This window comes from Scyliorhinus canicula, chromosome 3 (assembly GCF_902713615.1).
Source record: "Scyliorhinus canicula chromosome 3, sScyCan1.1, whole genome shotgun sequence".
NCBI classification, from domain to species: Eukaryota; Metazoa; Chordata; class Chondrichthyes; order Carcharhiniformes; family Scyliorhinidae; genus Scyliorhinus; species Scyliorhinus canicula.
In genome coordinates this window covers 105180200-105192589 of record NC_052148.1, presented here as the reverse complement: position 1 = coordinate 105192589, position 12390 = coordinate 105180200, and the positions used below count along the sequence as shown (strand labels likewise).

The following is a 12390-nucleotide window of genomic DNA, read 5'->3' as shown; positions in this document are numbered from 1 at the left end:
CTACAGGAAAGGTGCACAAGAAATGGTAGGTTCTCTCAAAATGGAACTTTACACAGCATCAGCCTCTGGAGTGTACTTCCTGCGCTATGCGGAAACTCCAGGATTCTAGGTCACCCTTCGGCTTGAGGCTATGCAGGGAGAGAGGGAATTGATGACCACCGGACCATCAAGAAGAAACAGGTAGGCAGTGCACGAGTCCTCCGAGTACATCCCACTCTGCAGCCAGTATTCTATTCTGAATAGCGATGAGAGTGATGGTACATCCAGAGCTAAGTCCATGGCTGGCTTGGGAAATAGGAGCGGGAAAAGACGGAGCAAGAAATTCCAAGATGACTTTGGGGAGGGTTTCCACTCCATGTCGAGTGGAAGAATCACTGAAACCCTGGCTAGATGGTGGCAATGGTGCCATTCCTTCTGAAGTTATAGGAGAGCCCTGCAACAATTCACCCTTCATTTTTTAGTCTATAATTCAGCATAGATACATACCAGAGGACTGTGGACTGGTCAATTTAATATCCTTCTTCATGTCGGGAGCCAGAACTAATCCAAGTGATTACACGCCAGTTGGCTTGACATCTGCAGTAGAGAAAATGCTAGAATCTTTAATCAAAGATTAATGACCAAATATCTAAATGTAGTAAAAAAAAAGTTAAAGCAGCCAGAAATGGACTCAATCAAGAAGATTGTTCTTAACAGACATGGTGGTGTTCTTCTGGAAATTTTGGGTGCGATCCTCCGGTCACGATGGGCCAGAAAATCAGCTTGCTGCGTGGCCGGTGGAAGGCGGGAGGCCCCGCTCCTGGGATCTACCCAGCTCGCAATGCCTCGCAAGATTCAACGCAATCTCGCGAGACATTGTAAGGTGAATCCCACCCACAGTGGGCAGGATCATTTTTTGGATAATCTGCATATTAGAGCGAACTAGTAAGCCTCACTCTAATGTGCAGATTCCCGAAGTACCTGAGGCTTTGGGATTCAATCCCTTCACCTCGGGGACCTCAGGCGAGCGCTGTTTGGTACTGGTCCCCAAAAACGGGGACCTGATGGAACAGCACTGGTGGGTTCTCCAAGGGGATCGGAGGCCCCAGCTGCATGCTCTTTGGGCAGAGTGATGCCCTGGCACTGCTGGTGCAACTGGGTAGCCTGGTACCCTGGCACTGCCACCTTGGTTCCTGCCTGGCACTGCCAAGCTGGTATTTCTTGTGTGCACGTGATCGGGCCGGGGATGCCCGATGTGGGTGTTGGGGGGTGTTGTTAGGGGGTGCCAGGGGACCCTCCCATGTTGCGTTCAAGCTGGGAGGGAGAGGTTGGGGATTCGTTTTGGGGCCTCAGAGATTGGGACTCCATTATGGCATCTCCGTCTCTTGCTACAACAGGGAGTTCAGGCGAGCGGAGCTCCCAATTGTAAAAACGGGGCTATGAGCAGCCCCGCTCAAGTGCACTGCAAGTACCGGGAAACAGGTGGCGAGATGTGCTCGCTCGGGGACTTTGTTATCTCTTGGTATTTTCGTGCCCTAAAGGTCTGGTGGTTGGGGGACATGCACTGAATGTGGTGCATACCATACAGGGGATTATTGGAGAAGACGTAGGAGTATGATATTAGAGGGAGAAGTTAATAGGCACTTTCTCTGAGTGGCTGGAAGTAGCTAACATTACCCCAGAGGGTTCTCTTCTGGGACTGTTCCTTGTCATTGTGTACCTCAATGATTTGGTAAACGTATAGTCGCCATAGTCCCATAGGCTGTTTTCCCCTTTGAGGGGGAGAGCTGACTGATGGTGATTTAACCTGAGGATCACCACACCTCATGCGAGGGAGAAGATTGAGAAGGTGGGGCCTTCATGAATAACCTCAGCCACTATGGGAATTGAACCCACGCTGCTGGCCTCCCACTGCATCACAAACCAACTGTTTAGCCAACTGAGCTAAACCAGGCCCGGTCGCTACAAAATTATTTGGTGCAGTGCTAGAGGGAGTAGATTCTTCAAAAATGGTAGACATTTCAAAACATAAAGGAAGTTGCAAGGGGGTAGAGATAAGATGGGAGAATGAGTAAACAAATAAGATATAGAATTCAATGCAAGCCGATATATTCTCATCCAAACAATTTAAGTAATAAATACATATTGAATGGGAAGTTTCAGTTTTGAGGAAGAACAGAAGGATTTGGGGGTTTAGGTTCACCGGATATTAAAAACAACACCCCAGGTGAATAAGGTCGTACAACAATGATTGAGTGTTGGGTTTGTTACAAGAATCATTGAAGGTTGAGATATAATACTGAATCAACATTATAAACAGGAACATTAAAAAGCAACAAGGCATTGCTTTAGCCTCAAACAGAGTATCATGTCCAATTCTGGTCATCACACATCAAGAAGGATGTGAGGACTTTAGAGAGGATATCGAACCGATTTACAAGAATGGTTCCAGGGATGAGGAACTTAGCTTACAGATCAGTAACAGTGGATGGATGTTCTTCTTGGCGAAGAGAAGGGTGAGAAGAGATTTGATTTAGGTTTAACAGTACAGATAGAGATAAATTGTTCTTATGGCTGTAAAGGCCAAGAACCAGAGGACACAAGTTTGAGGAGAGAAGGTTGAAAGGCGATTTACGACATGTTTAATAGACCAGATCGAGAAATTGTTCTCACTGATGGATAGGTGAAGAACCAGAGGACATCAGTTTAAGATGATTGGCAAAGAACCAGGGGTGACAGGAGGAAAAACCTTTTTCAAAGATATTTTATTCAAAACTTATTCAACATAATAACACAACTTTAGCGTCCAACAGAGTATACAGTTTATACATCTTTTCCCCATTTACTCCACCCCTCATCCCACGACAAACAGCTCCTCAAATACAGCCATGAACAGCCTCCACCATACCTAAAAGCCCTCCTCCCTTAGGACAAATTAGATTTTCTCCAACCCGAGAAACTTGTACAAGTCTCCCAACCATGCCACAACCTCCGGCGACGTGTCCAATCTCCAATTCAAAAGTATCCATTACCTGGCAATCAGAGAGGCGAAGGCCACGTCATCAGCTCCTTCCCTTCCAACGGCTCCGGCACCTCCGACACCTCGACCATTGCAACCAAAGGGTCCGGCTTCATCTCAATCCTTACAATCCTCATTGCTGTTGTAACAGAAGTTCCTGAACACCACCTCCCAAAGGTTCTCCAACTCTTCACACCCCAGAACATATGGGCACTGTTTGCCGGTCCCCTCCCATACTTCTTGCACTATCTGCTACTCCCAGAAAAAAAAACACTCATCCAGGACTGAGTCATGTGGACCCTGTGCACCATTTAAATTGTATAACACTCATCTTTACGCAGGAGGAGGATGAGTTCACTTGGCGCAATACTTTCGCCATCCTATCTTTCTCCCCAACTCCTCCTCCCACTTCCGCTTGATCCTTTACACTAAGACCGTTCCATGCTCCCCCAACCACCCATATATATGCCCAATCCCACCATCCCCCCCTCCCACCCCCTCATCCAGGAACAGCATTTTCTCCAAAAGTGTATGCTCTGGCAATGAGGTAAATTCTTAGGTGCAGTGAGTGGAATGTACTGCATAAGAATGTGCTGGAGGTAGTTTTAACCATGGCTTTCAAAGCAGAGCTGGATAAACACCTAAAACGAAACAAATTGCAGAACTACAGGGAAAGGGTGGAGAAGTGGGATTAACTGAGTTACTCTTGCAAATAGTACATGGGTACAATCAGCCGAATGCCTCCATCAGGGGCTGGTTTAGCACACTGGGCTATATCACTGGCCTTTAAAGCAGACCAAGCAGGCCAGCAGCACCGTTCAATTCCCGTACCAGCCTCCCCGAACAGGCGCCGGAATGTGGCGACTAGGGGCTTTTCACAGTAACTTCACTGAAGCCTACTTGTGACAATAAGCAATTTTCATTTTCATTTCATTTCATTCTGCACCAAAATCTCTCTTTGAATCGATAAACCATTGTAAGACCAGAGTTGGATGAGTGTGTGAGAAACACCCCCTGTTACCTCAGGCCCAGCTCAAGAAAGGTCCAGGAAGTCGTATAAACAGAAAATGGGCAGAATTTGGGTGACCCCTGATCCTTGGCAGTGAACTGGATCTTGCTCGAGACAAGAGCGAAGAAAATCTTCCACAGATCTTTAGTTCAATTAAACTGTTCATGAAACCTACTCAGGAAAATATGCTTTGCAGTGCTTTTTAAATTCCATTGTGAAAAAAATTAGATAGAATGTTCAGAAAAAAATAATATGAACATGCTTCACAAATATGCAGCAAATGCTTTTGTAACTAACTTTTCAAATTTTAGTTCAGAGAATAGATCGAATTGGTGCGAAACACAGATTAATGTTTCTCCAAATTTCTTCTCCAAAGCTACCCATAACTTTATTTGGCAGAAAGCCCACTTGCTCGTGCAGAGGGGGGTTTCCACTAATCCTCTGTCAGAGTTACGCAGCAGAGCAGGCAAAGTTGCAAAGAAATTCTGCCATAACATTTGTCAGCCTTTCTTTAATATTCTTTTCCTTCACTTAGTGCCTGCACCAGTACTGTCTCAGCTTAAAAATAGTTAAATTGTTGTCTATTTAAATTATCTTTTCCTATTGGCCGTTTACTAATAAGATAACTGTACTCAGCTTTTTACCTTATATGGGCTAGCTTTTGTCATCAAGATACTAAAATAGTGGATAATGTGATCCATCCAAATTCAGTAATGCTTAGATGCTTGTCCTATGGGAAATGCTTAAAGCTCCGCAGATTTCAACAAAAAAGTGCTAATCAGGAGGTAATAGAGCTAGAAAAAGGTCATCATGAGCAAATAAAATGTAGAGATTTTTGGAGGTGGTTGAGTGGCAGGGGATAGGGAATGGGGGGGGGGGCGGCGGTGTAGTGGAGGTAACTCCCAACTTTGGCAGGTGTAACATGTGATTAGGGGCAGCAGGGTAGCATGGTGGTTAGCATCAATGCTTCACAGCTCCAGGGTCCCAGGTTCGATTCCCGGCTGGGTCACTGTCTGTGCGGAGTCTGCACATCCTCCCCCTGTGTGCGTGGGTTTCCTCCGGGTGCTCCGGTTTCCTCCCACAGTCCAAAGATGTGCGGGTTAGGTGGATTGGCCATGCTAAATTGCCCGTAGTGTCCTAATAGAAGTAAGGTTAAGGGGGGGGTTGTTGGGTTACGGGTATAGGGTGGATACGTGGGTTTGAGTAGGGTGATCATGGCTCGGCACAACATTGAGGGCCGAAGGGTCTGTTCTGTGCTGTACTGTTCTATGTTCTATATATAATGGGCAGCTGATGCAATGCTGCATTTTTGCGTCCCCACTTAAGTTGAAAGTTACATCCTTGCATTACGTGAAATAAATACTGGGGGAGATTTTGAGGCCTCCAATAGCCTCTGGAATCATGGAAGAAGGCTTTCCACTCGCTTCCTGCTATTGGTGTGTTCATCGGCAATTTGTCCAAGGGCTAAAAAGAGGCAGCTGCTTGAAGCAAGCAGGCCACTAATTAGAATATTCAAATCAGGATACCTATAATACCTATATAGCACACATATGCCATTTTAACACTCAACTGGGCAGATCATGTGCCAGGCTTGCAGCCAAAGAAGAGCCCAGAAATCAGTATTTATTTTTGTGTGGCTGAGAGAAGCAGGACTGCCCCTCTGGGTACTGGAGCCAGACTCCTGTTTTCCATTCGGTCTGCTGGTCCTGTTTAAATGTGGGAGGTCCTTTAACATAGACCAGTTAGGTCTACCCTGCTAGGTTTCTGTTGTCTGACCATATAGTTTGTTTTGGATAGAACATGGATGAGGTATTTTGCACAAGGACAAAAGCGTGAGAAAGTTTGCTTTGATAAGGGTAGCAGGGTGGCACCGTGCTATTACTGTTGCCTCACAGCGGCAGGGACCCGGGTTCAATTCCGGTCTTGTGAGTGTGTGGAGTTTGCAGTTTCTCCCCATGTCAGCATGGGTTTCCTCCAGATGCCCCGGTTTCCTCCCACAGTTCAAAGATGTGCAGGTTAGGTGGATTGGCCATGCTAAATTGCCCCTTTAGTGTCCAAGGATGTGCAGGTTAGGTTGGGTTGCTGGGATAGGGCGAGGAAGTGGGCCTGGCTCATAGGTTCAGACTCGATGGGCCGAATGGCCTCCTACTGCACTGTAGGAATCTATGATTCTTTGATAACGATTGAATTTTTTTTGTCATTTTATTGAATCAAAAAGTGAATATCTTTAGCCGAATATTATCAAACATTTTTAACAAAATGTCTTTATGTTTCTTTTGACAAACAAAATCAATTATTTCCTCAGCAGTTTTAAATTTGCATATTTCTAGCTATGAGCAACTTGTTGCTACTGCTAATGAGTGTGGTGAAACACTGCCTAACGTTTCAATGTACGTTTCAGATATCTTTATTCTGGCTGTGATATGCTGGCTACAGTTTGAATTTTTATTTTGTTAATCTCTCAAGGCTTATGGGGCAAAATGGAATATCATTTCTTTAATCATTATTTTTTTAAATTGTCAAATAGGCCGTCTGGTGGTGGGAAGTATTGTCTTGGAGAGAGAAAACGTTACCGCTCCTGTAACACTGACGTAAGTGAAACATTTAAAGATTGTTGGCAATGGCGATGGATGATAAAAGTTTACATTTCCAATTGTAGAATTCCCCCAGAGAAAACAACTGTTCACTATTAAATATAGAAAGTTCTGGAAATGCACAGCTGGCCAGCCATAACCTGCATGAGAAAGATAGTTTTTAATATTTCCCGTGAGAGTCTTATATTGAAATCGTTCTGGAGAAGACCTTCCTTTGAACAGTAACCTACATTTAACTTTTAGATGCTGGTTCACCTGTTGTGCATTTACAGCATTTATTTTTTGCTTTTAATTCCAGCGTACATGGTTTTTTATTTTTACCTTTTCACCAGCATTGACAATTTACATTTTCTGTATCTTTCCTGCATACCATTTTTGGGAATACTTTCCTCGGTAACTCTTCAATGATTTATTCTGCTGACAATTGACCTGGCACGAGACATCACCTGATTGTGCGTTTGCATGGAATGGCCCGATCATTCCTTCACGATAGAACCGATTAGTCTTTACTGACAAACAATAACAAAACACAGCGGGCGGGATTCTCCGATACTCCGCGCTAGAATTGCGCCCGGCGCGGGGGCAGAGAATAGCCATTCAAGCCGGAACTCAGGCGCGACGGTGCTTCCGTGATTCTCCGCGGACCCGCCAGTCACGCGTGTGCGCGGTCGATGCGGCGCCGGTCGGGGTCGGCTAAAAGAGACCCCCACGGCGATTCTCCGCGGTCGACCAGCCGAACTTCCGCCGAGTCCCGCCAGCGTGGTTCCAACCTGGTACCACCTGGTGGGAGCTCAGACCTGCGGCCGTGGTGGACATCCTGGTTGGGGGGGGGGTGCAGGGAGATCTTACTCCGGGGAGGGCCTCCACGGGTTCCAGGCTCGCGATCGGGGGCTTTCAATTGCGGGCACCCGCGATCTGGGGGGGGCCTACCTCCTTCCGTGCGGGCCCACTGTAGGTCTCCACCATGGTGCTCGGCACGGAGACAGCAACCATGCGCCTGCGCCGGCGCAGTGACGGCCATCGGCGTCGGAGCATCGCGCAGCACTCCGGCGCCTTGCTGGCCTCCTGAAGACCGCTGAATTGAAGGGCCAGGAGGCCCATTGTTGCCGGCGTTTACCACTCCGGTATTAAGGAATATTTTTCCCTGAGCCACACGGGGGAATTGGGACACATGAGCTAAAGCTTGGTCTAAGAGCTCAGCTTTAAGGAGCATCTTAAAGGAGGAAAGAGAAAGAGAAAAGTTGAGACGTTTAGAGAGGAAACATCAGAACTTAGGTTCATGGCCGCTGAAGGCGTAGAAGGGTGATTAAAATCGGGGATGATCGGGATCAAATTTGACAAGTTTGTAAACAGTTCATTTCAGCTTGAAAGGTTGATATTTAGAGGTTTCAAATTGAAATTAGCCAGTGTTATTTGGGTCATGCTTTCAAATAGATATAACCAATTAGAATATAGACCAGGGGACTGTTAGGGTCCACTGTTAAAATACATACCATTCTCCAGTGTATTCCTTTCCCTCAATATTCGCCAAACCCTCTTGTGACGTCACATGGTCGAGGTTTGAATATCTAGTGAGGGAGAAACCATGTTACGGGGGACGCTGGGTCATTACATTCAAATGTATTCATAAACGTTAAAATTAGGCTTTTGCCCCTTGTGGGAGTGAACCTCGCAGCATCACTGGCGAGAGGCACATTTCCCGATTCTCTCCGGATTTTCCGCCTGCGTCAGCAATCCCGCGGACCGTCAACACGGACTCAAATCACCTGCCCTGTTGTCAACTGTGAAATATTTGAAAGCTCAGTTTGATTTTTCAGGTTTATCCCTGCGCCGTGAAAATATTCATATCAGCAAGAAGGCAATATTTTTGGGAATGTGGGGCGGTATTCTCCCCTACCCCGTGGGACGGGGGGTCCCGGCGTACCGGAGTGGTGCTAACCACTCCGGCGTCGGGCCTCCCCACCTTTAGGGGCTAGGCCCTCGCCGGAGGGGTTGGTGCCCTGCCGACCGGCGCGAGCGGCCTTTCCGCCCCGCCAGCCGGTGCAAACGGCTGGCTGAAAGGCCTTCACCAGCCGGCAGGAGGCCGCGCATGCGCCGAAGCGTCAGCAGCCGCTGACGTCATCCCGGCGCATGCGCGGTAGGTGGGGTCTCTTCCACCTTCGCCATGGTGGAGGCCGTGGCGGCGGCGGAAGAAAAAGAGTGCCCCCATGGCACTGGCCCCCCCCGCCGATTGGTGGGCCCCGATCGTGGACCAGGCCACGGTGGGGGCACCCCCCGGGGTCCGATCGGCCCGCGGCCCCCCCCCCAGCACCTCGGGGCCCGCTTGCGCCGCCTGCTACCGCTGCCACCAGAGGTGGTTTAAACCACGTCGGCGGGAGAGGCCTGACAGTGGCGGGACTTCGGCCCATTGCGGGCCTGAGAATCACCGTGGGGAGCCCGCCGACCAGCGCGGCGTGATTCCCGTCCCCGCCGATTCCCGGGTGGCGGAGAATTTCGGCCACGGCGGGGGCGGGATTTACGAAGGCCCCGGGCGATTCCCCGACCCTGCGGGGGGTCGGAGAATTCCGCCCGTTATTTGTTGCAAATTTATTACCAATGGCCAGTAGATCGACAGTGTATTGTTTGAAAAGGTACATTTAAATCATCACATAGGGAGGAAGGTATATTCCAGAGCAAGGTGAGTGGTTTTACATTACAGCCCAACAGCCCCGAAGCATTTGTTAAGACAATTTATAGATTTAAAGAGTTACTACAAGTGGTACAGGTCATTAAATATATCAAAGAGAAAAGGGACCTTTAAAAGCCAAGTGCATGATTTCAAAAATTCCTAACCATTTTACCAAATGCCTCTCTGCGATTTTCCTGCGCCGGTAGGTACAGGCATAGTTGTGGGCAGGACGGGATCAATTGGAGAGCAGCCAAAGGTCAGTTGACTTTTGGCTGCTCTCCAAATTTTCCTGCCCCACCCAAGATGATGCCCGCCACTGATGGGGCTGCAAAATCCCACCCTTTGGCAGAAATGTGCCAGAATCTAGGTCAGGGGTGGGCAAACTTTTCTGTGCAAGGGCCACATTCAGAAATTCACAATTTTAAAGGGCCGCATAGTATATTAAGTAAAATAATTAATATTTAAAATAGCCAGAATAAAAGGTTTTTAAAGAAAAAAAAAGCAATTAATTTTTATTAATTAATATTTTAAAGTAGAAACTTTACATGAAACACATTTATTTGAAAAACAAAGTAACTCAGTTTAAAGAAAAAAAAGCAATTAATTTTTATTAATTAATATTTTAAAGTAGAAACTTCACATGAAACACATGTTGTGCCGAGCAATGATCACCCTACTCAAGTCAACGTATCCACCCTATACCAGTAACCCAACAGCCCCCCCATTAACCTTAATTAAAAAAAAAACATTTAAAAAAAAACATTTAAAAAAAATTTTTTTTAATGACTTGATCTTGGTGGGCCACATAAAGACCTTTGGCCCCTGATACAAGGAGAGCTAGCACTGATATATCCATGTGTTATTGTTTGGAGTGGAACATTAGTTAACAACAAACAAAGCCATCACTACAAGTGAAGGTGGGTGTCCCTACATCACAAATTCCTGCATTTCAACACCTCAAGGTACTCCAGTGCATTGTCATCCGAGAAACACCCAGTCTACGTGCCATTGTGTGGGCCATCTGGTGTCCCAGGTTGGCCATAAGTAATTTGAGATAGTGCTCAGGACTCTTACCAATTGAATTAATGCCGCTTAAAATCACAGAATAGCAAATTAATACAGAAGAGGCCCTTCGGCCCATCGAGTCTGCACCGACACATGAAAAGCACCTGACCTGCCTACCTAGTCCCATTTGCCAGCACTGGGTCCATAGTCTTGAATGTTATAATGTGCCAAGTGCTCAACCAAGTACTTTCTAAAGGATGTGAGGCAGCGCGCCTCTACCACCCTCCCAGGCAGTGCATTCCAAGCCATCACCACCCTCTGGTACAGCCCCCACCACAGTACACTGGGTGTGCAGTAAAGGGCTGCACATTAACTTGTGAATGGATACAACGGTTCCCCAGCCGCCTTCTATTGTTTCTGGGAAAGCTTCCAGCCACCCCCAGCAAAGCCAGTGGTATGAAAGGAAATGTGGCCAGCAGTAAAGTCACCACAGTCCAAGATAACGTTAGGCTGCTTTCCCCTTTGAAGGGGAGACTGGTGGTGATTTAACCTGAGGGTCACCACACCTCAGGTTGAGAAGGCGGGGTCTTCATGAATAACCTCAGCCGGTACAGGAATTGAACCCGTGCTGCTGGCCTTCCTCTGCATCACAAACCAGCTGTCCAGCCAACTGAGCTGGAGTGACCAGCAAGCGGATATCCAAACAGAGGAATGCTGCATCGCTGGACTGTCGTACAAACTGAGACTGTGTATCAGTATTTTCATCTGGAATGTTGGGATTCCTACATCTAAATAGCTCAATTAAGATTCCTTGCCTCCTTCTAGCAGACGGGCTTCTGAGATGTGCTGCTGGTGGCATGGCCCTCTACCCACTACTTCTCAATTAAGGGACCTTAATCACCAGGCTGGCATTGGAAGTCCTGGACGAGGGTCAGTTACACCAGTATGTCTGACCCTCAGATCTTCAACTCTAATTATTTTTCTGGTAACATATGGAAATTAGATCTTGTGTACTTATTTTACTTGGCTTCAGAGTAATTCTGAGGAAAACGCATTTCATTTAATGTGAGCAGAAATGCCATTTTGAGTTTTATTACTACGAAAGGTTTTAGCCCCAATTACATCCTGTTGTACTCAATAGAGATCAGCAAATATCTTTCGATTTAATTAAGTCATCTATCATTTTAACTGACAATGGGAGCCTGTTTACTTACAATTCATGCAGCTACTGTAGTTATTTCAAATTGTGCTGCGTGTAAATACTGTCATGTGTATAGCTATAATCAAGAGATAATGGTCGAATTACAAGAAACCATGCAATTCATTCAATAAAAGAAAATAGACTTGACTTTTGTTCCTCAATTTACATATTCGCATGCGCTAATAAAGTTAATTTGTTAATTTTGAGTGATCAGTTGTGGTGTGCTGCAATGTTCTTCATTGACCATTGCTAACAATAAAAAGTCCAAGATGGATACTAGGGGAATTTCCAGACCACCACCCCAAACGTTCCTGTGTTTACAGTTGAGAGGGTGCATCTAAAATGGGTCGGGTGGGTGGTGCACTGCCTTCCCACCCACCCCCAACCTGGTTGCCGTAATACAGGAGGTGGATAAGCTGCACACAAGACCACCTGCCCTTAGGCCTATTGAGGCACTTAACTGCCCAAATAAGTGGAAATTAAGACCCTGAATCTGCCTCCATTGCCATAAAACACAGGACAGTGGAGGGTTGGAATGAATGGCAGTTGCCCCCCCCCCCCCCCCCCCCCCCACACACACACACACACACACCACACCCTCCCCCTGCCCAAGAAACCCTAATTCACCTTGTCCGGTGCCCATGACATTTCTTCATGGATCTCCTTGCATTCTCACTCGTGTCCTTCACGCTCTTCTAGTGATGCTGGGACTGCATGGTGGCACAGTGGTTTGCACTGCTACCTCACAACTCCAGGGACCCGAGCTTGATTCCGGCCTCGAGTGTCTGTGTGGAGCATGCACATTCTACCCATGTCTGTGTGGGTTTGCTCCGCATGCTACGATTTCCTACCACTGTCCAAAAATGTGCAAGTTAGGTGGATTGGCCATGACCAATGCACGTGGATAAAGAGATA

General features: G+C 46.9%; 1 protein-coding gene across 1 annotated transcript in view; it reads left to right on the top strand.

The window, feature by feature from the left end:
• adamts6 (ADAM metallopeptidase with thrombospondin type 1 motif, 6) overlaps positions 1-12390 on the top strand; it is a 429889-nt gene that overhangs the window by 324652 nt on the left and 92847 nt on the right. The window contains exon 14 of the mRNA XM_038791039.1: positions 6535-6598. Coding sequence (XP_038646967.1) covers positions 6535-6598 — 64 coding nt within the window. The remainder of the gene's footprint in view (positions 1-6534; positions 6599-12390) is intronic.